General features: G+C 37.7%; 1 protein-coding gene across 1 annotated transcript in view; it reads right to left on the bottom strand.

Annotated features, from left to right (window-relative positions):
- LOC127567882 (protein sel-1 homolog 1-like) overlaps positions 1-27,372 on the bottom strand; it is a 47,512-nt gene that overhangs the window by 19,742 nt on the left and 398 nt on the right. Inside the window, exons 2-10 of the mRNA XM_052011047.1 lie at positions 22,377-22,423; positions 18,016-18,205; positions 13,150-13,255; positions 10,959-11,121; positions 9,965-10,018; positions 8,911-8,970; positions 8,734-8,815; positions 4,586-4,740; positions 677-745 (exon numbers count right to left, since the gene is read on the bottom strand). Coding sequence (XP_051867007.1) covers positions 677-745; positions 4,586-4,740; positions 8,734-8,815; positions 8,911-8,970; positions 9,965-10,018; positions 10,959-11,121; positions 13,150-13,255; positions 18,016-18,205; positions 22,377-22,423 — 926 coding nt within the window. The remainder of the gene's footprint in view (positions 1-676; positions 746-4,585; positions 4,741-8,733; positions 8,816-8,910; positions 8,971-9,964; positions 10,019-10,958; positions 11,122-13,149; positions 13,256-18,015; positions 18,206-22,376; positions 22,424-27,372) is intronic.

Consider the following 27,372-nt stretch of genomic DNA (forward strand, 5'->3'; position numbering starts at 1 on the left):
GTCCTTTCTTGTTCTATTCTCTGCAAACACAAGGTCACTCAAAACTCATCTACATCAATTCCTGATCATCTATCATCTGTGTGCTTGCTGACCTATGTTGACTATGAGATAAGCTATGGCTTGATTTTATAATTCTCAGTCTTAGTTTTAATTCCATCCATGGCTTCAATACTCCAAGCAATCTGTGCTCTTCCCATTTTGATCTCCCGAGCATCCCTGAATTTAATCAGTCCCTGAAATTTGACCCAGTTTTGTAGGGATATATTGACATTTATCCATATAACTATCAACGACTTTGGAACTTCTTTTTGAATGCAGAAATCCTAAAGATGCCTTCAGCTGTTTGTAGTTATTTTTCTGAAAGTGCTCTGATGCATGATAAATTATTTCAACTGACAAAATTTATTTTTGGGTGCAACTTATCACAGGTAATATCTTAAAACCACAAGTCCAACAGGCACATTATAGACTCACAAGCAAATACATGCAGTTCACCATATTTTACTGAGTAAAATATATTTACTCTACACAGTACTTATTTACTTCAATTCATTGGTCAAAAGGCAAAAAATTATGTGCCTATAACTTCTTTTAACAATAATTTAAATTTATACTGAGAACAAAAAAGCTAAAAGGCTAAATCATCACTAAATTTTCAACACATTTATCTTATTACCTTTCCTAAAAAGCCCAAGGCATTTGTGCTACCACCTTGCGCAGCTTTTGATAGGTAGTAGAAAGCCTTCTAATGGAAAAAGAGAATATCATTATTCTTCAGTTTATTACAAATTTACTGTTGTTCAAAAGGTGAATTATAATTCAATTTCTTCTTGTGCTATAAAATAACTGAATCCTAAAGCTGGAGTATCATATCTGCAATACGTTGTTCAACTGTATATATCCTCATCTCCTCTGTAAGATACTGATGCACACATTCCCACAAGTGTAGGTCACCCATGACTTCACAGATTCATTTTCCAATAAAGATCTCTGTATGGTAACCAGAGAAAAGATTCTTGCTGACTTTTCCCTCCTGATTAAAACAAAAAAACATGCTCTGGTTGCTCGTCAACTGGATTGATACAGACTGGAATTTCGGCAAACTGGCTGGTACAGCGCAGGTGTATCTTCTGCATTGCTGACTATTCGCTTCACTGTCAGTGGTTGTGCCTCCAGTTGTTGAGGCCCAAAGCTATGGTCTTTCCTCCCAAACATCTGTCTCCCTATTTCTTTTTCTGTTAAGGAAGTCCATAGAACTTAACTCTTTGACCAAGCTTTTGATCGTCTGTTCTAATTTCTTCTCATGGGATTTGGTGTCAATTTTGTTGATATGTAACTGTGAAGCACTTTGGGGAAAAAAACAAACTGCTGGAGGAACTCAGCGGGTCAAGCCGGGTCAGCGGGTCAAGGAATTTCAAATAGTTGAAATTTCTTTCCCCACAACTGATGCTGCTTGAGTTGAGTTCCTCCAGCAGTTTGTTTTTTACTCCGGATTCCAGCATCTGCAGTCTCTTGTGTCAGCACTTTGGAATGTTGGACATGCTTTATCAATTTAAGTTGTTGCTGCCATCAGCAGTGTAAGAATTGAGAAATCTTGCTATCTGCAGTTTGTTTCCACTGTTTCTTAAATACACAGTGATCAACTTTAACATGCAAATGTTGTATTTGTACGTTTCATTCAACTGAAAAGTTTTCACTTTCTGAGAGAATGAGTCGAGATTCAAATACTATTGAGTATGAGTGCATAATCTAGGCTAACATTTTGATGTAATACCAAGTGAGTGCTGGGTAGAAGTGCAGATATTGGGATGTTCAATTAAATTCTTTGTTCTGGAGAAATAGAAGATCTTGTAGCCCTATTCAAAGAAGAGCAAGGAGTTCTTCCCATGTCTTGGCCAAAGCATATTTCTTAACAGATGCAATCAAAACAGAATAACTAAACATTAATATCATTTGTTATTCATGGAACTTTGCTATGTGCAAATTGGAGGCTACATTTTCTTACATAACAAAAGTTATTACAACAGTAATTCATTTGTCTTGACATGCTCTAATAACTTAAGAGCAGAAAAGGTTCTACGCAAATTCAAGTTATTCCTTGTAGACCAAAAGGAAGAAATTGACCCAAAGCAGAATTTTTGCAAAAAATCTTAAGAAGAAAATTAATCATGATGAGTGCTACAGAATTTTGAGTTATTCTGCTCTGATTTCCCTCAACGTGGTCAAGAGAAGCAATCCTTCTCATCAGAAGGAGGTGGTGCTTCCCAACATAAAGGACACTGGTTTCTCAATTCAGTATTATGATGGTGCACAAGAGCAAGAGTTAGTTTAGACTGTGACAACAATGAAAGTCGATATGGGTAAAAGAAATGTGGAAAATGGATATGTATAATGCAAGCTGTCATGTTCAAGAATTCAGGAGAACCTCTTTTTCATCACAGAAAGAGAAACTCATCAATGTAAGGAGTAGTTGAAAGGTGTTACATATTGGGAAACCAGATAAACAAGAGGGAGAAAAGAGGAATGGGATATGTTAAAGAGCCTAGAAGTACATGATGGAAGAAGGACTATACGGAAAAAAAAACAGAATTGACATGCTGGGTCAAATAGCTTGTTTCCTTGCTATATTACTTTGAAAATATAAAATTACAGAAACCCTGGGACAAAGGAACACAGCAATTTATAAGTTGTTGTTTCTATTTCACACTAGTCCAAACTACATTTCAATTGTTTTATTTTCAAATGTATCATTATTACCTCTTAAAAGCATTTTTTTATATATCTGGTCACCATTCAGCCCTACCATAGCTTCCAAAGAACTGTTCCTCAGAATATACCTACTTCGAAGTCTTGTTCTATTCCTTTGCCACCTGTCAGATGGAGCTGCCCAAGACCAACCTAAAAAGGAATATATTTCAATCAACATCAGACTACCACAAATGCAAACTATGCTATTCTGAAGATGTAAACATTTACAACCTGTAAATATTCAATGTTATGTTTCTGTTTCTGGTTCTCATGATAGATTGTAATCATTCATGCATAGATGCCTTGGAGTGTGCAAGTATCATACAAGCAATTATTAATTCCTGTGGCCATTATAGAAGTGACACTTTCAAGTTACTAGGCTCAACTATTCTATTTCTTTACTGATCAGTACAATATCAATTTCACCAAATCAATATTGTTTTAAAAGCAATACAGAAAACCACAATAAAAGAATTACAGCAAAGGTTTAATATGCCAAGTTGAAATCAGAATATAAACATAAAAAGTATTTTCAGAGACAAAATCCTGCAGATGTTGGAAATCCATAAAAACAGAAAGTGCTGTATATACTCAGGGGGTCAGGCAGGATCCACGGGGAAAGAAAAAGAATTAATGTCTGAGGTTGATGACTTTTCATTAGATTAAATTAGATTAATTTATTGTCATATACACTAGGGTGCAATGAAATTCCTTGTTCACATGAGTTCATAGAGTAAAAGGTATACATGGTAATAATAAATACAACAATGAGCCCATAACAACAGAATGGTGCAAAGATTGTAGTGCAATCTGAAGTGGTGCAAAAAAAGATACTAAAGTGACAATAACAGAATAACCAAGAGAGGAAAAGTTAAGAGTATGTGGCAGCACCAGTGGGAAGGGGGTGTGAAAGAGGTAAATGGTTCAGGAGACTGATAGCAGTGGTGAAGAAGTTGTTCCTAAGTCTGGGTGTCTGGGCTTTCAATCTCACAGAAGGTAGAAGAAAGAAAAGGGAATGACATGGGTGGCAGGCATCCTTGACAATACTACTAGATTTCTTGAAGCAGTGCATCATGAAGCTGCACTAGATGGAAGGAAGTGACAAGCCTGTGATGGACTGTGCTGAGTTTACCACTTTCTGCAGGTTCAGTCGGTCAAGAGCAGAGCAGTTGCCACACCAGCTGAGATGCAACTTGTCAGAATACTTACTATAGCGCATCTGTAGAAGTTTGAGAGAATCCTCATGGACATGCCAAATCTTCTCAGCCGCCTAAGAAAGTAAATACGCTGATGTACGTTCTTGATTACCGCATCAGTGTGAAGGGACCAGGTGAGATTGCTGGTGATATGGATGCCAAGGACCATGAAGCTGCCGACCATTTCTACAGCAGCTCCGTTGATGAGGACAGGGTTGTGTACATCCCACCCCCCACCCCCTTCCCTTAGGTCAACAACCAGCTCTTTTGTCTTACTGATGCAAAGGGCTAGGTTATTGTTCTGACACCATGACACAAGGTTCACAATCTTTTTCATCAGTGTTCTCAGAATGCATTCTCAACCACAACAACTAATGCAAATTTGGCTGTTAGGAAAAAAAAACATCTGAAAAAGTTGTGATTGAGTACGAGTCATAGAGTCATATGCAAAATGCTTGATTTTAGGGATAAGGCAGGAAAATGTTGTTGAGGTGGAAAGGCAGAGCATCTCAATTGGTAGAATGGGCTACCCCTGTTCCTCTTTCGTAGCTTCTTATGTAAAGTTCTATAATCTTCATAAAATGTAAATAGTTGCTTTTTAGAATTAAATTTAACAGAGAATTAATGGTGTACTTTCATACCTGTGACTGCAGATCTCCTTTTTCTGCTATAAATTGGTAGTATTGGTACAGATCTAAATCCATAATTTCACCATTGGAGCTGAGATTTTCTGCCCTTTCTGTTAATCTAACCTTTTCTGTTAGAATTTCTCCATTAAGGGCAACATTATCAGCCACTGTGTGAAACAAAGAGGAATTAACTATTTTAGGAGTTGCTATCATCATTGTTAACCTACAACATAAAATCTTTTTGCTTTTTTATGCATTTTTGTGTATTATTTATCTCACTGCATAAACATAACAAGCAAATAGTGATCTTTAATTTAATTTCGTATTTGTAATACAATAATCTTAGCCATCAACAATTTTAAATTTTCAGGATCAAAGGATTGTTAGGAGTGACTTTTATGAGTGCATTCAAGGAAGTGCTTCAATTAGAGGTGGTCTTTACCCCTTACACTTCAAAACAACAATTAACATTTATAATGTTTAATGTAAAAATACATCCAGAGGCACTTCACAGATGTGTTATCAAAGTTTGATACACAAGACAACTTAAGTCCAAATTCAGATAGTGATAGCTTTTAAGGAGCATTTTTATGGAGGAAGGTAAGGTGGAGGAAGGTAAGGTGGAGTAGCGGAAAGGTTTATTGAGGGAATTCAGGAGCCCAGGGTCTCAATATCTGCAGGATGCCAGCTGTTAAGTGATTAAATTAATGCAAATGTAAAATACTGAGAACATTGGAAATCTGAAGTAAAAACAGAAAATACTTAACAGGACAAATAGCACCTGTGGAGAGTGAAAAGGTTTCAGTTTGATGACCTTTCATAAGAACTCTTAAAGCTTGGTGACCAAATGTTCTCTTGGAAATTCTAAATTCCCTTGGAAACAACAATAAATAAAAGCAGAATGGCGGACTTGAAGATAGGTTTAATCCAGAGTTAAGCAAAATTTCTGGATCTCTCCATGGGATCGGAAATTTGATCCCTGACCTCCAGGTGAGATATTAGCACTTTAAGCATGATCCTGGAATGAATCTTCACACCCCCCCCCCCCCCTACCCACCCCTCACTGAATGACATCAAACAATAATGTCACTTTCATTATTTACTTGCTGGATTTTTTTTACCTCACTAGTCTGAAAAACAACAGAAGAATCAGCTTTTACTAAAGGCTTTCCACTGAAACAACTCTATTTAAAGGGCAGTGAAACTGCATTCTTTGCCAGGTTGTTCCATAGCAATCTGCAACCTCACTGCTTAACTCACCATGTTTCTTACACTTTGAGCATTCCTTCCATCTTTAGCAATGTTGTCCTCACTGAGATCTATGATTCTTTATAACCTCAAGTACGGCCTCACACATATGCCTTGATGGTTTAGCATGTCAAGGTCAAGGTCACTGTCACCTTCTTAATCTTAAATCATCACCATAAATTTATGCCATGATTTGCTGCTCACTGCTGTAATAGGAAAGTCACCCAAATTCCACTTCCAAAGAGACAAGATGTTATCTACTTCTCCTTCAGCTACAGAAACAGAATGAATACAGGGCCTTCTTACAGTTGCAGGTTTTCCCAAAGGGAAAGCATTTATAACCTGCTTTCACAAAGTACTGCTCCTTCGAACTCCTTCACAAACTCTTGCTGGGAATACTTGGCTCTAGCCCTGAAGGATCACTGTCACCCTCTTGCACACAGAAGATGCTTCCTACAGGGAGTAATCTACACCAGCCTATGCAGGTCCCTCTGAGGCTCTGGAAGCACTGAACTACCCCTTTCCCATCACTGGGAAATTCTTGAAGAAGTGAGAAGAGTCCTGTTTATATTCTGTGTATGCCCCTTTTAGGGCTGGCTCCTGAGGTTGCAGCTGTGAGGCTAGGTGCTGGGAGCAGCAGATCTTCAAACAGATCAAAACAACAGCTGACAAGAGTGTAGCTTTACACAGGGAAACTTTACAATGCTATTCTATGAGACTTCCCATTTAAAATTATAATCTTTTTGAGACTATTAAAAACAGAGGGTGACACAATTTTTTTTTGCACCAGTGGAATATAGGAAACAAATATCCATGCCATTAACTATGTTGCCTGATCTGTTATCTCCAGCTTTGTCAGTTAAAATGAATTATTGCAAGAAGCCAGAATTAGAGGATTGCAAATATATCAGGTTTTATGTGTGGAAGAGATTACAGAGGTGGAGAGGAGGGAGGCCAAGGAGAGATCTGAAAATGAAAATGGGGTCTTTGAAAAAGGCATTGCATAATTGGAAGCCAATGTAGATCAGCAAGCACAGTGGTGATTGATAAACAAGACTTGATGCAGATTAGGATTCAGTTAGCAGGATATGAACCAATAACACATAAATGGTTCAGACCATTCTGATATCAGGGGGTGAATTTGAGAATCAAATAACCAGCCCTGGTAATCTCATGTGTTACAGAAAAGTTGATTAATCTGGATAAAGCACATACAATTCTGTGAACTGCTTCTAAATTATTCATTTATAAAACTAAAATTAACCAAACTTTTCTAAACTTAGGCCATGGTGTCATAATCCCCATATTCTCTTATTTGCAGGCCCATTATGATTCTCGGAATCTTATTTATTATTTTTTTAATTACATATTTGTTTGGTCTGTTACTGTTTTCATTTTTCAAGAAGAAATACTAGTAATAACTTCATATAACTTCAAAATGACTCCAGCTTGCAGCCCAATTTCTTCCAAATCCAAACAAGCCATAGCAGTGAAAGACAAAACAAAAACAGTCAGGTGGACTAATTAAATGTAATCCATTGTTAACACCAACCCAAAGAATAAATGCATTCAACCATCAAGAACTATTGTCCAACATGATCCAGAGACCCATTTGATTGATAAAACTTTAATATTTCATTCTATAAGATGCAGTAACCAGATGACAGTACCTGAAGTAGATTAAAGCACAGGCAGGAATTTTGCAAAATTAAAGTAAGCAGAACTTGTGCAATTAAACAGCAGCAATGGCTCAGTTATTTAAACACCATTAATTCTGAATAGAATTTATGCATTTTAATATCATGTTTATTTGTTATATATTCCTTAACCAACAGAATAAATCAGTTAAATAGAGTTTCTAGGTGCCTAGCTCATATTATGAATCCCAAAATCTTTAGCTGTACCTCCCTGCTTTGCCACAAGGTTAAACCTTCTAACATCTTCCTCACTTTGAAACATACATATATCTGATTAAAAGTATGCAATCCAGGCCCAAGAATAGCTAGGTTGTTTAAAGATAATACGTTAAAATATTGCGCTAATGGAAATAAGGTCAGCAATACTAATATATAAATGGATTTGAGCTCCAAGGCAATTTTTTCAGTGCAAGATCTTTTAACAGCAGAATAGCTGTTAAATTGGCCCAGTTGCCAGAGTTACCTCCTCCATTAAGGAAAAAAATTCAAATGGACCAGATGTAATTGAGGTCCAGAAATGTACAGCCTTGCACAACCATCAAATTTATCTTGGGACCACAGTCCAACATCAGCAGTACTGTTTTAATTAGTCTTAGGCATTTGTTTCCCATAACCCATATTTACAGTAATTAAGAGCATAACAAGCAGAAAAGAGGAGTAGGCATTAACTCTACTCTGCCTTTCAATAAAATTATGACTGATTCTCTGCCTCATATCCATTCTGTATTCTCGACTTCCCTGTGTCCAAAAAGGCATCAATTTAGGAATATGCACCACAGCCCTCTGAGTAGAGAACTGCAAAGATTTACAACCCTTCATACAAATAAATTTCTTAATATTTTGATTCTACAGATCTATACAAAGTGAAATTTGTTTTGCTCTGGGTGTTAACAGTTTTTCCTTTCATCTCTTTGGCTTCTTCTCAGAAGAATTCTATAATAACTTCCCCACCTATTTCCAACCATACCCGATCACATGTCTACTAAATAGATTATGTTTGTAAAAGTTTAGGAATGCACAAATCAGCTTCACAGATTATTGTAGCATATGAATTCTGAAAATTACTTTAATATAATCTTTCTGATAACTTCAATTTCTATATGCAAATTCAAAAGTGATTTGGAAGAGGGTGGTGACGTGTCTTAGGATGGCATGGATCTGTTGAACTGAATGGCTGATTCTGTGCTGTAATATTATGTAATACTTTGTAATTACCATATTTTGCTGCAGTTCTGTAATGAATGAGAGCTGCTTCACAGTGCTGTGGAAGATTAATACCATTAAGATATCTGTAGCCCTGTTAAAACAGAGATCATTAATACTTAAAAATACTGCGTATTGATGATTTAATATGACTCATCAAAATTTAAGTTAAAAGATTGATACACCTACCAAAATCATATGTGCCACAAAGTTTCCACCCAGTGCAGCAAATGTGTAATACACTAGGGCCTGAAGTATAAATATAGCAAAATTGGTACTTAATGCAAAATATGTCAACAAACTAGCCTCAGTGCAAAATAAAAATAATTGTAATGCAATTAGCGCAACAATATTATGCAGAATCGTAAGTGGTGACAGTATTAAGTCACTTGTTTTAGTAGTAATAGATCTTGCATATTTACATTAAAAGTGTGACATTAATAACATCTGTCACTTTCCATTGCATTGTGCTAAGTAAATGCTAGATAGTCTAGTTGTAAGTGCATTAGGATCTCGACACAAAATGTAGGTAAATGCAAAAGAGTGTTATGACTGGCGAAATGCATGAACTCAATCTCTCTCCTCTTTCTGACTGTACTTACTTCCATTCTATTTAAGTGAAGGCCATTGGATTAGAATAGGCTTCCAATTATCCACAAAAAAAATCCTGTTTTCCAGGAATCTAAACTTGAGGTCCCTGTATTAAACCTTGAGCAACAGATGTTAATGCTTATCCTAGGTTGTTTCACAGTACTTGCACATTAGCTTGTTTGCATTTCAAAGAATGCTAATGCACTGATACACTCCTTAATTTTTTATGGACATATAAACTGAGATGAAGGACTGCTTTTCTTCATTTGTCTATTTATTTTGTTACAATGTGGACCACGTTTTAATTGCTTTAATGCAATTTTATGCTTAAATTTGCTGCAAGATTTTGTGTTATGTTTTGTGAATCTGAATAGAGAAGGATGACTCTGCAATATCATTTTGTAGTACACCTTGTCATTATTAAAAATACTCCTGCACAAAGTTATTCCTGCAATTATATGAAAGTGATGGCTGTGAAATTGCTGAGATCAATCAATAACCCAAGCTCCAGATAGACACAATTTAATTTTTCATGCAGGACATTCATGTTGCCAAAATTTATTATAGCCTCTCATATCAAAAAAAGGCAATGACTGATATGCTGTTATCAGAACAATGATGAGGGGTCTGGACAAAAAAAGCATCTTCCTACCTTAGGTTGGTTGTAGCTCACACCAATACCAGTGGCATGCATAAATCCTAATGCCTGATTAAAAGAAAACATCAAAAACATTGATATAAAACCTTCAAAAAATACTCACAGAATGTAGACATATTCTTAGAATTTAAGTACTCTTAAAAGTAGTTGATTGCCAATGTAATATAAATATAACAGCTTATTATCCATTTGAAAATATATTTACCTATATACTTTTAAAACATGTAAACAAGGCTAATTTAAAAGCAAGAAAGAAAACAAGTGAATCAAATCTTACACTCAATTGAAGGAATTAATATATTGAAATATTTCTTTAAAACTTGTACCTGTAAAATTTTTTCCATGCAAAATGATAATTATTGTGAATAATCAATTGGGTTATTAATGCAATATAATATGCTGTTGCAGGAAATGGGCTTCAGTTCTGGACTTTTCAAATTGAGTGTTTATTATCAGCCAATTTGAAGGTGGTGCTGAACAATTTCAAATTATTTTCTTCATGCGAAAATAACTTAAAATTGGAAGGCATTTTAACATGCTCCTTCTCCACCTTACCACCTTGAAGTTAGTGGCAGAGTACCATCAGTGGAATGTCTGAAACATTAATTGTCTTTGTGTTTGTGAAAAACTATATTGACGGATGAAGGAGAGAAAAAAAATCAAATGAAGGAAAAATATGGTGCAATAGCTTTGATCCACCAGGTTAAATATAGAAAAATGATATATAGACAAGATTAAATTAAATCCCAACCTTAAATTCTGAAAAGAAATCTTTCACATTATCAGGCACAACATTATTTATTTTTTATTGTAACATCAATTATTTGAACCAAAAATCAGAGTGATGAGCATTATTCATTAAAGCAATATAACGTAGGTACTGGAATGTCCCTCAAAAGGTATTTCAGTTTTATATTGAGCCAATACAAATGACCAACTAAGTTTGTTTACATTAGTTCTGTGTTAAGTCTATCTTCAAACAGCTCACAGTTTGGGCTTTATGGGAGCCATTCTCTGCCAAGGCCTCAAAGAGATCTTTCGCTGCCGTTACATTCTGGGGCAATTGGTCACCGAACAATAGGGCATAGGCTATTCGCTCCATGGCTTTCGTGCTTCCAAGATCAGCTGCTTTCACCAGAAATTTATAACCTCTATTTAGAAATAAGAAATAATGGTGTTAGAGCAGAAAATATGTCCCGTCAAAGGCCTCCAGATACTTAATTCTTTACTACTATCATTTAAGCAATGTTTAAGAGGCACTTAGGCACATGAACAGGCAAGAAATGGAGGGATATAGACAATGTGCAGGTAGATTACATGAGTTTAGGTTGGCATCATGTTTGGCACAGACAGCATGGGCTGATTTTATGTTTTATGTTCTATAACAATATTACTGAGGGCAGCATGTAGTTGAAATAAGTATGACTTTGTACAGATTACTAGCTCAACAATGGGACTGTCCTAAGAGAAATTTCACTCTTTAACGAAGTGTGTACAATCAATTATCTTTATATCATGTAAAACTAGCTAATCTTATAAGGCATAGCACATGTGGAATCAAGATCAAATATACAGGCCACTCTCAGGTAATGAATGGGTTCAGTTTTTACAGACGTCCATGTTGATTTTGTCCATGTCAGAAAATACAACAAATCACTTGATATGGTAACCATACCTCCACAGTATTGTAACGAATGGCATCAAAAGTACATAAGACTGATAAGAAAGAACAACTATTATAAGTGGAGAGAGAGAAGAAACTAGTTCTGCTGTTTGTAGGAATGAACATATGTACATACTTCAGAGTTGTGAATTTAATAACATTATGGGAGCTTGTTCAAATATATGGGTGCCCATAAGTTGGGTGCTCGTAACCCAGGGGCCTGTAGTCTCATGCTGAAGCAAGGCTAATAAATAGGAATAATTGAACCAGATTGCATAGTTGTCACTCTGTCCCCACTTGGCATACAATTAGTCACTTTTTTGATATAATTTTTAGATTTTATATTATTAAGTAAATAGAAAAACAGAGAAATGGAGTTGGATGGAGCTTAGCAGTTTCTGTGCAGTGGAGACTAAGAAGCTGGGAAACACAAAACTAAGGAGCTACAATACCACCAATGACTGTGTGGGATGGATACTATATGATAAATTTACTTAGAAAATCCATAAAGTGAGTGTCAGATTTTGTGACTAGAATTTATAAATATTGAAGCAAAAGCTTTTTCAACCTCTTCCAGCTTTGCATCCATTTCAGTACTTCATCCCCCAGAAATTATGATTAGTACTTTGCAAAACACCTGAGAAAGTTTCAGTATGATAAAAGCACAACATAAATTGTTTTGTTTTTATTGACAATAAATCCAAACATTAAAGAAGTTAATTTATGATTACCATGAAAATGAGCTCTAAGAATTAAAGCATTAATACGTAGTTAACCATTAATAAAGATTTCTGCATGTGGTGATGTCATATTTATCTTTATTATTTATATAATAGCTGTAAATGCTCAAATAATGAACATAAACTGTAACCTTAGTCAAAAAAATGAGAAAAATAAATGCCATATTTGCATTTTGGAAGAGCAGAATATTTTTCTGAAGTCACAGGTTTGGTAATCGTAATGAATGTCTTAAATATTTAATTTCATGCTTAATTAAATCAAAAATGGAGCTTAATGTCGAGGTCTCCATAAAACCAAAAAAAAATGCCTTGCTTTGAATACTTGACTGTGAATTTGGATTTTCTTTTCCATTTCATTGGAAGAGGGTTTCATCTGTTCCATCCAGTTTCCAAGAGTCAGGGCATTTCTGTTCTGAGTCCAAGCATTAAGACCATTTTAGTGTTATGAGAGGCCTAGCTTCCCCTGGAAAGCAGATAATTCACTTCAGTGGTTTGCAACAGCTTGGTATGGTGAAAAAGTCATCATACGCTGTCATCCTTGCATTTGTGCCCTTTCTAAAATACTAGCCCAATGTGAAACAATTGGACTTAGTGTGCTCAATTGCCACCTGGCCTAAAAATCCTCAGAGTAATGGGGTTGTGAAGTACCAGTGGATTTTTCATTTCCTCAACCACCAGATCACACCACAGCAGCAGCCTAAAATCATGCAAATGTTCTAATCTACAAACAAATCTGAGACAAATTGTAACCACCAATGATTTTCATTTCTACTTACTCCTTCCTTAAATTCTTATCTCTGGACCGCTTCAGGATTTTGGTACCATTCTGATATAACTCTTCAATCTCCTGTGCTTCTTTGCTTTTCACCATTTCTTTATGATCTGTTGTACTCAAAATATTACAAGTAGTCAATATTAAAGTGCTCCAAATCCTCTTTTAATATTTAGTGTGGCCAACAGTACTGTGGACTGTTTATTTACCAATGATTTTTCTCAATCTCTCACCGCAATGTTGCACCTCACCTTCAACAAATTTCCTGTTGGAATGGAAATATTCTTCAGAACTAATGGAAAACTGTTCAACCCAGTGATTACATGCCAGAAAAAAGTCACCCTAACCTCAATAGTTGAGCTGCAGGATGCAGACAAAACTTGTATTAGCGCATGCTCAGAGGCTAAGCTCTGAGATATTGTTGATTTATTCATTTTCATATTGAAGGAGGGCATTACACTCAACACCTGCAAAATCATGGTCCTCTACCAACTTGCTCCTGCTGCACAGCACTGCCCTTGGACAATAAAAATTTATGTTTAGACCCTGGAAAATGTGGATCAATTCCTATATCTCAGGAGCCACCTCTCAGTAAAGGCAGACATGGTTGATGAAATTCACCAATGACTTCATTGCACCAGCACAGGATTTGGCCTTCTGAAGGAACGGGTAGTTGAAGATAAAGACCTCAGATCTGGCACAAAACTCGTGGTCCACTGGACAGCAGTGATCCCTTCTAGGTTTCTGAGACCTGGACTGCATATAATAGACATCTGAAGGCACTGGAAAAATAGCACTAATGCTGTTCCAACAGAATCCTCCCAATTCATTAAAAGGATAAGTGAACCAATATCAGGGTCCACTCCAGAGCCAACGTTCTCAGTACTGATGCCCCAGTTACTCTCAGTCGGCTACATTGAGCAGGCCAGATTATTTGCATGCCCAACACCTAACCCCTGAAACAGACACTCTTTTCCGAGATCTGTAATGAGAGGATATTACCAGGCAGGCAGAAAGATTTCAAGGATGTGCTCAAAGCTTCCTTGAAGAAGTGCCGCATTACTACCAATCCTGGGAATTTCTGTTCAAAGTGGAGAAGCAGCATTTAGGATGGTATTGAGAACTTCAGGGCCATGTATCAGGAACACAGTGGTGCTGCATCATGGCCATACCTACAAATGCATATTAGTGGTTCCAGTTGACTTCAGTGCAATTCAATTTCAGAGGCAGAAGGCAAAGTTTTGCCTCTCCTATAAAGCATGTTTAGTGCTACCAACTAGGGATGAATTTCCAGGTAAACATGTCACAAATATTCACTAGTAAAGATGTCTTTAATGAAATCTGCCACTTATTATATCCTCAGCTGCAAGGACTGCATTGCCTGCAGTTGTCAAGGAAAATTTAGCTATAAATGCCTGTCTCCTTCCAGATGTTGTAACATCTAAGAATTAACCAACAACTGTTGCAATAGGGAGGCAACTGAAACTCTCTATTCAAAAAAGTTAATTATTCTTAATTTTCCCTTGGTACAGACCAGTACATTGAGTGACCATATAAATAATCTGCTGGAGGAACTCAACAGGTCAAACAATACCTGTGGGAGGAAAGGAATTGTCAACATTTCGGGTTGAAACCCTGCCTGAGGTCCTGATTCCAGAATCTGCAGTCTCTTGTGTCTCCTGAGAGAGCATGTGGCTTTGTGAGGATTGGAGGTGCATCCATGGTATGGAATGCCATTCACTGCAAGCATATAATTTTGCAGGTATCAAATGTTAACTCTAGCTGAAAGTAGAATCGAAAGGGGATTCTGCATCCTCAGCATCCAATGCCTTCATTCTTTTGCAGGTGGCTTGGCCAGCTGTTTTTGAATCACCACAGCAAACTAAAAGAAGACTACTGGGTTACAAGACTTATTAATGACAACATAACTCTTAACTCCAGCAGAGATGTAAATAACTGTCTCTTCCAAGATTCATGCTACGTGCTTCACAGCTTCATCAGGAGGAGAAACAAACTAGCCACTAACTACATAACATAAGAACATAAAAAATAGGAGCAGGATTAGGCCATCTGGCCCATTGATCCTACTCTGCCATTCAATAAGATCATGGCTGATCTGGTCATGGACTCAGCTCCACCTACCTGCCTTTTCCCAATAACCCTTAATTTCCCCTACTATGCAAAAATCTATCTGCGTCTTTAATGAGGTAGCTTCTACTACTTCCCAGGGCAGAGAATTATACAGATTCACTACTCTCTGGGAAAAGCAGTTTCTCCTCATCTCTGTCCTAAATCTATTCCCTGAATTTTGAGGCTATGTCCCCTAGTTCTAGTCTCACTTAACAGTGGAAACAACTTTCCTGCCTCTACCTTATCTAATCCTTTTATCATTTTATATGTTTCTATAAGATCCCCTCTCATTCTTCTGAATCCAGTAAGTATAGTCCCAGGTGACTCAAACTTTCCTCATAGGCTGACCCCCACCCCCATCCCCGGAATCAACCTGGCGAACCTCCTCTGCACTGCCTCCAAAGCCAGTGTATCTTTCCTCAAGGAGACCAGAACTGAACACAGTACTCCAGGTGCGGCCTCACCAGTACTCTGTACAGTTTCAGCATAACCTCCCTGCACTTAAATTCAATTCCTCTAGCAATGAAGACCAAGATTCCATTTGCCTTCTTGATAACCTGTTGCACCTGCAAACCAACCTTTTGCGATTCATGCACAAGCACTCCCAAGTCTCTCTGCACAACAACATGCTGCAATCTTTCACCATTTAAATAATAATCTGATCTACTATTTTTCCTTCCAAAGTGGATGATCTCGCATTTACCAACATTGTACTCCATCTGCCAGACCCTTGACCACTCACTTAACCTATCCATATCTCTCTGCAGACTCTCTGCATCCTCCGCACAATTTGCTTTTCCACTCAATTTAGTGTCATCAACAAACTTAGATACGCTACACTCGGTCCCCTCTTCCAAATCATTAACGTATATTGTGATGAGTGGCGGGCCCAGCACCGACCCCTGCGGCACTCTGTTCTCCACTGATTGCCAACCAGAGAGACACCATTTATCCCAACTCTCTGCCTTCTATTGGTTAACCAATCCTCTATCCATGCTAATACATTACCCCCAACTCCATGCATTCTTATCTTATGGATAAGTCTATTATGCGGCACCTTATCAAATGCCTTCTGGAAATCCAAGTATACAACATTCACCTGTCCCTTCTATCCACTGCACTCATTACATCCTCAAAGAACTCCAGTAAGTATGTCAAACAGGACCTGCCCTTCCTGAATCCATGCTGTGTCTGCCTGATAGAACCACTTCTGTCCAGATGTCTCGCTATTTCTTCCTTAATGATAGCTTCAAGCATTTTCCCGACTACAGATGTTAAGCTAACTGGCCTAGAGTTACCTGCCTTTTGCCTACATCCTTTTTTAAACAGTGGTGTGACAGTCACTATCTTCTAATCCACCAGGACCTGTGCAGAGTTCAGAGAATTTTGATAAATTATCATAAACATGTCTACTATAATTTCTGCCATTCCTTTCAATACCCTGGGATGCATCCCATCAGGACCAGGGGACTTGTCTACCTTTAGGTCCACTAGTTTGCTCATCACTCCTCTTCAGTGACAGCGATTGTATCGAGGTCCTCACCCCCCCATCACATTCATAACATCTATCTTTGGCATTTTAGACATGTCCTCCACCATGAAGACTGACACAAAACAGTTGTTCAAGACCTTGGCCATTTCCACATTACCCAATATTAATTCCCCTTTCTGATCTTCCAAGGGACCTACCTTCACTTTAGCCACCTTTTTCTGCTTTTTATAATTGCGAAAACTTTTACTATCTCTTTTCATATTTTGTGCTAGTTTACTTTCATAATCTATTTTCCCTTTCCTTATTACTTGCTTTGTGGTTCTTTGTTGCTTTTTAAGGTTTTCCCAAATTTCCAGTTTCCCACTACTCTTGGCGACTTTGTATGCATGAGCTTTTAGCTTGATGCCTTCTTTTATTTCCTTAGTTATCCAAGGCTGGCTCTCACCACTCTTACTGTACTTGCTTTTAACTGGAATACACTTTTGTTGAGCACCGTGAACAATCTCTTTGAAAGTCATCCACTGTTTCTCAACTGTCCCACTGTATAGCCTGTGTTTCCAGTCTACGCTAGCCAACTCCCCTCTCATCCTGTTGTAGTCTCCCTTGTTTAGATATAACCCTGTAACAAGGCGTAACAAGAAAAAGAGGAGAAAGAGCATGAGGAGGAAGAGGAAAAGAAGGAAGCAGAGGCAGCAGAAGCAACCACGATAGCTCTGTGTGGTCTTTGTTGTCCATGAAGTTATCTGAATGCGGTTCCAGATTCCCCCATCAACACATTGCCTTATTTCTGTCATTGATGTTGCAGTATTCAGATGGCTAAAATTAGTGGAAAAATTAAACCTACCACAAAGATAAACTATAGATAGTTCTTGCTCTCCTATTTTGTGCGATTTGTCACTTGTTTCCCAGGCACTTATAGAACAACTGCTAGTACTTGTTCCAGACATAATGCATCTTCTCTTTAAGAAGTGCAAGCAATCATTAAGCAACATAAGCTTTAAATGGTGCGAGTTATTGATAACATAGTGTGACCCCTGCTGATACACCCAAATCATCAACATTGCAGTCAGTGGTGGGTGGACATTGCAATTATGGAAAAAGGCAAGAAGTTAGCATGCTGCCTGTTTTATGCTCAGTGGGTACAGGTTAATCATGCACACATCCTGCCTACTGTATATTTCCCAGAACTATTGAATTTAACTTTCTCAGAGCCTTTCAACCTTGTTTTCTTCTTATTCAGCTTCCTACCCTGTGAAATCTGTTTTGAATCATTACTTGTCTCTGGTAATATTTTGGGATTTTTCTCAATCTCTTCTGCACTGGATGTAGGCTGTCCATTCTGACCCATCACTGGCTCGCCTTGTTTTGGCTCGCTATTCACATGGTATTTTAGTTCTTCTGTTTCCGGTGATAAATTGTCATTTTCATCTTCCACGCCCTAAAATGGAAAATTATTTGGATTCAATTCATTAAGACATTTAGAAACATTCAATAAGATTACTGCTAATCTCATGCCTCAAATCCATTTTCTTGGCCAATCACCATATTCCTGATCCCCTTAGTATCCAAAATTCTTTCAAACTTCGCATTGAGCTTAATCAATGAATGACATAGGGAATTTCAAAGATTTACCACCTTCTGTGCAAAGAAATCGCTTCATTTCTCTCTTCCAAGTGGCTGATTTCTTATCATAAGGTTATGCCCCTTAATTCTGCTCTTAACGTCCACAATGTCAATCCCTCCCAGTATCTTAATTCTCAATGAAATTATGTCTCAGTCTTCTGAACATTAAGATATCTTTATTAGTCATATGTACATTGAAACACACAGTGAAATACATCTTTTGGGTAGAGTGTTCTGGGGGCAGCCCATAAGTGTCGCCATGCTTCCGGTGCCAACATAGCATGCCCACAACTTCCTAACTATAGGTCATGCTTCCTTAAACTCGCCTCAAAGGACAAGCCCCTCAGCTCAGAAATTAGTCTCACAAATCGACTCTGCAATCACCCAAAGGACAGTTATATTCCATCTGCCATATACATGCCCATCGATTGCCTTTTGCAGACTGTTCCCATAGCTCACTTCCTCACCTAGCTTCATATCATCAGAAAATTTAGATATATTGGACAGAAACACAGAAAGCAGGAGAAGGTGTAGGCTATTCAGCCCTCCGGGCCTGCTCCCCTACTCGACATGATAAAGCCTGATCATTCACTTCAGTATGTCGTTCCTGCTTTCCTCCCACATCCATTGATCCCTTTCGCTTGAATATATTTCATGTATTAGGCTTCATTATTTTCCACAGATTCTCTCTCCACGTGAAGAACTTCCTCGATCTCAGTTTTGTATGGCATACCATGTACCCTGAAATAATGACTCCTGGTTCAAGGCTTCTTAGCCATCAGGAATGTTCCCACCCCCCCAGCATCTAGTCTGTCTGGTATTGTTAGAATCTTATAAATTACCATGAGATCCCCTTAGATTCTTCAAAACTTCAATGAATATAGGCATAATGGATCTATGTCTCCTCATACATCAGTTCTACCATCCCAAAAATCAGGTTGGTAAAAGTTCACTGCGTTTCATCTGTGGCAAGAACATCCTTCCCTGCATAAGGAGACCAGAACTGAACATATATGGGATCTCACCAAGGCCCTGTAAGACATCCTTGCTCTTGTACTCAAATCCTCTTGCAGTAAAGACCATTATACCAGTTTCCTTCTTAAATGCTTGCTGCATCCAGATACTTACTTTCAGCAGCTTCTATACAAGGATGCCCCAGTCTCATAGCGCCTCTCCGTTTCCCAATCTATCACCATTCATTTCATCACATATCTTCCTGTTTCAAAATCAATATGAATACTCTTACACTTATTCATGTTATACAGCATTTGCCATGCATTTTTCCATTTGCCCAAGTTTTCAAAAATCACATTGGAGCTCCTTTTGCATGTTTCTCATAGCTCGTATTCTTCTCAAGTTTTGTATCTTTTTCCCATTCCCAACAATTCTGTCTTCTTGTTTAAATAATTAATGTATATCGTGAATAGCTGAGGACCTGGTACTGCTCTGCGTGGCACTCCAAAAATAACATATTTATAAGCTTGTAATGCAAGCCAGTTCTGATACAAATTGGAACGGTTGGGTAGTATCACAAGCCTATAAATATGGAAAATTGTTATTAGTTGAATTCAGCATTTAAGTCCTAAGAGCTGTAACATGCCTCGTTGGAAGGTGAGATGCTGTTCTTCAAACTTACATCAGGCTTTATTGGAACAGTGCAAGAAGCCAAAGATGGTGAGGTCAGAGTAAGAATGAATAATATGAATAAAATGGAAAATCAAAATGGTAAACAATCTAGTAGCTCAGGGTCACCTCTGTGGATTAAACAGAGGTGTTCTGCAAAGTGGTCACTGCTTCACCAGTTCAGAGAAGACTGTACTGTGTGCATCAAATGCAGTGAACTACAGTAAAACTCTGATAATCTGTCATTTGATTGTTCAGAAATCCAGATGACTTGGCATCTGGCTCACTCATTAGTCTGGAATATAGGCCTGGGGTTTCAGAGTGCAAGCAAGGTGTGTGGCCAGAGCCAGGGATCCAAAGTGTAGCCAGGGCAAGGGTCCAGTCTGTGGGCCAGGTGTGTGGCTAGAGCTGGCATAGAGATACGTAACACTGGGGTTAGGAACACCAGTAGGTTTGTGGCTGGAGCTGCGTCTGGAGTGCTTGTATATTTTCTGCTCTTTTAACTCACTGGGTTCACTTGAATATATCTTATACTACTGTATGACATGTTAAAAAAAGTTATATAAAAGTGTGTTTGTGTATTAATAAGAGCAACAACCAATGGTCCAGAAAATCTGTCAGTCAGGCACTACCAAAGTCCCAAAGACTCTGAGTTATCAGAGTTTTATTCTAAAGAGGAAGAATCATTGCTTCAGCTGAAGGAGTGTTCAGGTCTCAGGAAGGTGGGAAGGGAAAAGGGAAAAGGGAAAAGGGAAAAGTGCAGATATTGTACCTCCTGTGGTTGCATGGGAAGGTGCTGTGAGAAGGGGAGTGCGGTTTGATGGAGAAAGAAGAGCGAGTCAGGGAATCACAGAGGGAATGGTCTCTTCTGATGCTGAAAGGGGAAGGAGCCTGAGTAGGACTGAACCAAGCACCACTCCAGGCATCCTGCAAAGAGACTGTATTATACTGATGCTGAATGATTAAAGGTGTTCTCTTTCAGATGAGATGTCAAAACTGAGGCCGCATTTACTTTCAGGTGCGCATAAAAAGGCTTTCAATAGTTTGCCTTTCAATATATTCTTGTCAATAACATATTTTTGTGCATGGGAGATTGCTATGTACACATTGCCCACCAGATTTGCCACATTGTACTTAAAAAGTACACCTTAGCGTTAAGTCTTTTGTGATTATCTGAGGTTGTGAAAGGTGCTATATGAGTGGAAGTATATTCTCTTCTGCCTGGTCAAATTGAAGCCACTCAGCTTTGAAATCAGCTCAATAAATATTGTTTGACCATCATGGCCTTTGGACCCTTACGAAAGATGGAATCCAAAATTGCAGTCAACAATCTATCTAGCCAATAACTTGCATTAGCTTTGCCATCCTTTTGATCTTGTACTTTGTACCCCTCTTGGTGAAAGCAAACATCACAAATACTTTATTTTCACACCCTGCTTTCAAAACTTATCTAAATATTTGTGCAACTGGATCCCCAACACTTAGCTACTTCCATTTTTTTAGGTTGTATTAGTAGCAAATATTTCCACTCTACTTTTTCTCTCGATAATCACTATTTTTCTAACCAAGTATCCATTTATTTAGTGTAAGATGGGCATTAGTGCAGCTTTTTTTGGTACGAGTGATTGCCCTACCAGATAAACATTTTTGTTTCTCTCTGAAACAGTTTTCTTCTGTTTGACCTTACCAAATATATTTCATTGCTTGCATTAATTAATCCTTATTGCAAATGCAACATTCCTCTGCTTAAAATCTAAATTCCCATTCTTTCTTTTTAAATGACCTCATTCCCAAAGTTTATCGATCCAATTATACATTGCATCTTTACTCTTTTATTCTGCCAAAAATATCACTTAAGGTATACTTCCAGTCAGAATTCTTTTGCCCAAATTTTTTGTCTGGCAGTTCAGTAAATCAATTACCTATCTATCTACCTTGCTTATTTAATTTCATAATCTATACTCTAGCTTTCAATGCTTTTGTTTGGAGTTGTTTTCACATCCACATCATTCAGAAATGTTCTTCTGATCTCTGATTTCACTTGAGGTTCATTAATTTTCTACAGATTACCTTTTCTGACTTCATAGTCCATGTTACACTTTTCATCACCGAAGGCCTGGATCAATTCAGTCTTACTTTAATTTTCTTTGATGAAATTCAGTTTTTATAAATCTTGACTCCTGGAAGAATTATATTCCCTCCGAAAATTTTTTGAAACAAGAATCACCTTTTTTAATAAGATGCTCAAAACTACACAGATTACTTTAAACCTAGCATCACCAAAAACTTTAAAATCTTTTTACAAAGATAAAATTCGCCACTATGGTAACAGTTCAGTTAAAAGTATGCTTAAGATGTCTCACCTTTTTAGTATGATTGTTTTTCGTTTTTGTAACGCTGCTGTCTGTGTCTATAAATAAAATTAAAATGGGAGAAAGGTAGTTTGGTTTCTTCATGCAATTTACAAATAAATGTTGTAATAATTTAAACAACATGTTGCAAGATCTTTACAAACAAGTCAGAAAAAAAAACATACCTTTCTGTTGTCTGTAACCTCTTCTAAACCCCCTCTCACCTTTTGTCCCCTACCCTCTTATATGTCTTCCTATTGAGGTGGAATGTCAGAGGATTGGCAAATAGCTAACATAACACTTATATTAAAAAGGAGGGTGATAGAAAATGTTCAGCAAATTACAGAACAATTAGTTTCTCATCTGTGGTAGGAGAAATAATATCCCCACAGAATATAGATGAATATCTAGAAGGAAAAGTATAAAAATAAAAAGTCAGCATGGATTTCAAAAGGGAAAATCTTGCCTGACCAACCTTAATAATGTTTTTGAAAAGTTAGCAGAGAGAATACACAATGGTAATACAGTAAATGCAAGTTATATATATTTTCAAAAGGCTTTCAATTAGGTACCGCACCATAGACTGATGAACAAGGTCAGAGAATACAAAGTCAGTGGACAAGCAGCAGACTGGATGCTTTAAGATGGAACGTAGAGAGGTGGAGTAGAGGGTAGTTAATCACAATGGAAAAAGGCAAATAATACATCAGTGCTGGTGATAATGATGTAGACTTTGAAACCAAAAACAATTTTCTAAATTTGCAAATGATTCCAAATTGGAGTGCAGATAGTGGGGAGTGGGAGTGGGGAGACTGCAAGAAATTACTGAAATATTAACACCATTTTCTCTCCATAGTTGCTGCTTGACCTACTGATATTTCCAGAAATGTCTTTCATGAGTGCAGAATGGATGTTCAAGTCCTGGCAGCTTAAAGCATTAAAGATAGAAATAGTTACCTTGGATTCAGCTGGTTTGAAAAACGACATACTCAATTTGTCTTCAGAGGTGCAATTTTGTATTGAATGCAGAACAGTAAGATATTTGTGAATTTTTTTGTGGAAAGTGTATTAGAGTCAGTTTTAAAATGTACATAATTCAGATTATCCCAAGTTCCAAGGGTGGGCTCACTTGCATGTCTGGGCAGGCTGCTGGGGCCTGTAACATTAACAATGTCCACCCTAACTGAAGCAGCTTTGTATTTCTGGAAGAAGAATTATTCCTTTTCTTAAACTGCCATAGTAAATGAGCACACAGAAAGATGGTCTGTTTTTTGACTTAAGAGTTTCAATTTCTTTCCACCACAATATATTCAGTCTTCAAATGCACCTTGTGGTGTAGTAATAATACCAACATTGATTATTGGTCAAATTGTGAGGGAGTTAAAAAGGGAAGAAATAGTGAGCAAATGGGATGGACATGTCACTTAAACTGACCATTTCACGAAATAAAAGAAATTAACTTGATTTACTGAGTACTTTTCACTAAAATGACAGCAGCAACAACTTGCAATTATATACAGCTGTAACAAAGCAAAACATTTTAGGGTACATCACAGGAGTGTTCTCAAATATATCTTGACAATGAAAGAATTCTAGATTAAAGTACAGCAGCCAATGCTGGTACAATTAAAATAGGGTATGTTCAAAAGGCCAGAATAGGGAATTGTAAATATCTGACGGTTTAGGCTGGAGGAGATTGCAGATATAGGGTAGGATATGATCATAGACGGATTCAAAAATGAAAATTTTAAAATCAAGATACTATTTAATTGGGAGACTATGTAGGTCTGTGAGCACAAGGGTAACGGGTGAATGGGATGGTGCCAGATAGAGCATGAAAAGTTTTGGACAACCTCGAGTTTACAAAGGCAGAACAATTATGAATTGTTTGATGGTAAAATGTAGGAATAACTAAGGTTTGAATTAGATATCATGACTCATGGCTGAACAAGAGCCACCAGACTCCCCTGATGCTACATGAATTACTCTCTCCAAAAGTTGGCTGAGTGTATATTTTCTCAGACCAGGTTTTTGTTCTTATCCAACAAGTAAGCAGCATAATACTCAGTATACCTCCATGTGCTGGTAATTAAAGAACTTAATTGTTGACCTGGGATGGTTTGGAATCCCATCACTGCAGTAGAGGAAGTTAAATTTGAATAATTAAATAAATCTGGACTAAATAATTAAAAAACCTCTGTCAATAATGATGACAATAAAACTAAGAGATTGTCACTAATAGCCCATCTGGTTAGTAACATCCTTCAGGAAAGAAAATCTGATATTCTGACCCGATCTGGCCCATGTGTGATACCAATAAACCAATTGACTCTTAAATGTCCTCTCAAATGGCTTCATAGGCCACTCAGTTAAAACATTTTGGGATGGGCAACAAATGCTGGCTTAATCAGCCTCTCATGAAAAACTAAATTTGTAAATAGTGCTATTAGAATGGGGAGAGAAAATATCATATGAAATAAATCTCTTGATTATCCATAAATTTAATCATTCCAAAGGACGTATGATTCCAAAGTCAAGAGATTTAAAGTCCAATTAAAAATTTAAGGAATTTTGGACAATCACAGCCAATTGCATAAAAAGGACGACATATGGATCTTGAAAAGAGCCAAGAAATCCTCAGACAGTGCATCAGAAGAGGATGGCTTGTGGACTTGATTCACATTTACAAGATAATGAAGCAGAATAATCTAAATATCATGAGTTCTTGTCTGAATGATAAATTCAAGTGTAAGCCAGGTAAAGCTTCCCTCAAACATAAAACTATATTAGGAAGGGTCACAGACAGCATGATAAACAGATCAGGTTCTAATGAGCATCTTTAAAGGAAGGAAGAGAGGTAGAATGTTTTAGGAGGGAATTCTAAGTCTTAGGGAATTCTAAAGTTTAAGGCCCAGTAAGAATATGAAACTGGAAGAGTACAGAAATTGGAGAGTTATAGGATTTGAAAAGGCTGGAGAGATAGAAAACATCAAGATTGAAGAGAAATTTAAAATATTAAATGAATCTGGGAGCTAATGCAAATCAAAAGGCAAAGAGGTGTAAAATGAATGGACTTTGTTGTATTAGTTTAAGGGCCTACCTACCAGCCTTGATTCAGCAGACAGTAATAGCTTTACAAATAAAAATCCCTCTTATATAATTTTTAAATTTTCAATTTAACAAGTTTTTTTTTGGGGGGGGGGGGGGGGGACAAAAATTGAGAGAAAATAGCTTCTATCAACTCCAATGAAGTACTTTTGAAATGTGGTCACTGTTATAACGAAGGAAATACAACAACAACTTTATGCACAGCAAGCTCCCACATAGCAACATGTTAATTCACAGATAACCTGCTGAGTGGGCAGATTTACATGGTGTAAGCAGTCCTTGGTGCTAGTATCAACATGGACACCTCAGTGGCTGAACAGCTGCCTGCAAGGTAGAGGCGGGTTATATAATCTGGAAGGCTTAAAGCCATTTTTGCACTCGTTGGCTGCTTAAGGGACAACATGGTGAAATGGGGAAACTCCACCAAGCCAGATACTTGCAATCATAATGAAAGACAGACCGTGATCTGTCAGATGAAAGATCAGACTCCTATTTATTGACTACAGCTCTGCTTTCAATAACATAATTCCAAACAAACTCATCTCCAGATTCCAAGACCTAGGACTCAGCAACCCTCCTCTGCAACTGGATTCTTGATCTCCTGACCAGTAAGGATCAGCAGCAACACCTCCGTCACAATAATCCTCAACACTGGTGCCCCACAAAGCTGCGGCCTCAGCCCCTTACTTTGCTCCCTATACACTCACGGTTGTGTGGCCAGATTCTGCTCCAACTCTATCTACGAGTTTGCAGATGACACCACTGTAACGGGCTGGATCTCAAATAATGACGAGACAGTATACAAGAAGGAGATAGCGAGTCTAATGGCATGGTGTCAAGACAACAACCTTTCCCTCAATGTCAGCAAAACAATAGAGCTGGTCATTGACTTCAGGCAGTGGGGTGGAGCACATATCCCTGTATATACCAGTAGTGCCGAGGTGGAGATGGTTGAGAGCTTCAAGTTCCTAGGTGTAAAGCTTGTATAGCTTGTCCTGGTCCAACCAAGTAGATACCATGGCCAAGAAAGCACACCAATGCTTCTACTTCCTCAGGAGGCTAAAGAAATTCAGCATGTCCCTCTCCAATTTTTATTGATGCACCATAGAAAGCATCCTATCCGGATGCATCACAGCTTGGTACGGCAACTGCTCTGCCCAAGATTTGCAAGAAATTGAAGATAATTGTGGACATGGCTCAGTCCATCCCAAAAACCAGCCCCCACTCCATGGACTCTGTCCACACTTCTTACTGTCTTGGGAAAGCAGACAGCATAACCATAGATCCCTCCCACCCTGGACTTTCTTCTCCCTCTTTCCATTGGGCAGAAGATACAAAAATTTGGAAACACACACCGCAAAGCTCAAGGACAGCTACCATCCCACTCTTACAAGACTATTGAACTTGTATGAAATAATAACTCTGGACCTCACAATCTACCTCATCATGGCTATTGCACCTTATCGTCTACCTGCATTGTGCTTTCTCTTAACTGTAACACTTTATTCAGCATTTTGTTATTGTTCTTCCCTTTGAACTACCTCAATGTGCATGTTCTGAAATGATCTTTATGGATGGCATGCAAAACTAAGTTTTTCACTGTATCTTGGTATATGTGACAATAATAAACCAATTACCAAATTACCAATTGCCTTCTCCTCTTCCCATTGAGGATGTCTCAAGCATGATGTGAGGTCTCACTGATGCTGATTGTTAGGATTGAAATCTTAAATAAAAACAGAAAATGCTGGAAATATCCAGCAGATCAGGGCAGATAGAAACAAAGCAAACGTTACAGGTCGATGACCTTTCATCAGAAGTGATGGTTTTGATGACAAGTCACTGACCTGAAACATTATCTCTGGTTCTCTCTCCACAGATGGTGCCTGACCCGCTGAGC

Source organism: Pristis pectinata, chromosome 3 (genome assembly GCF_009764475.1).
Source record: "Pristis pectinata isolate sPriPec2 chromosome 3, sPriPec2.1.pri, whole genome shotgun sequence".
Lineage (NCBI taxonomy): Eukaryota > Metazoa > Chordata > Chondrichthyes > Rhinopristiformes > Pristidae > Pristis > Pristis pectinata.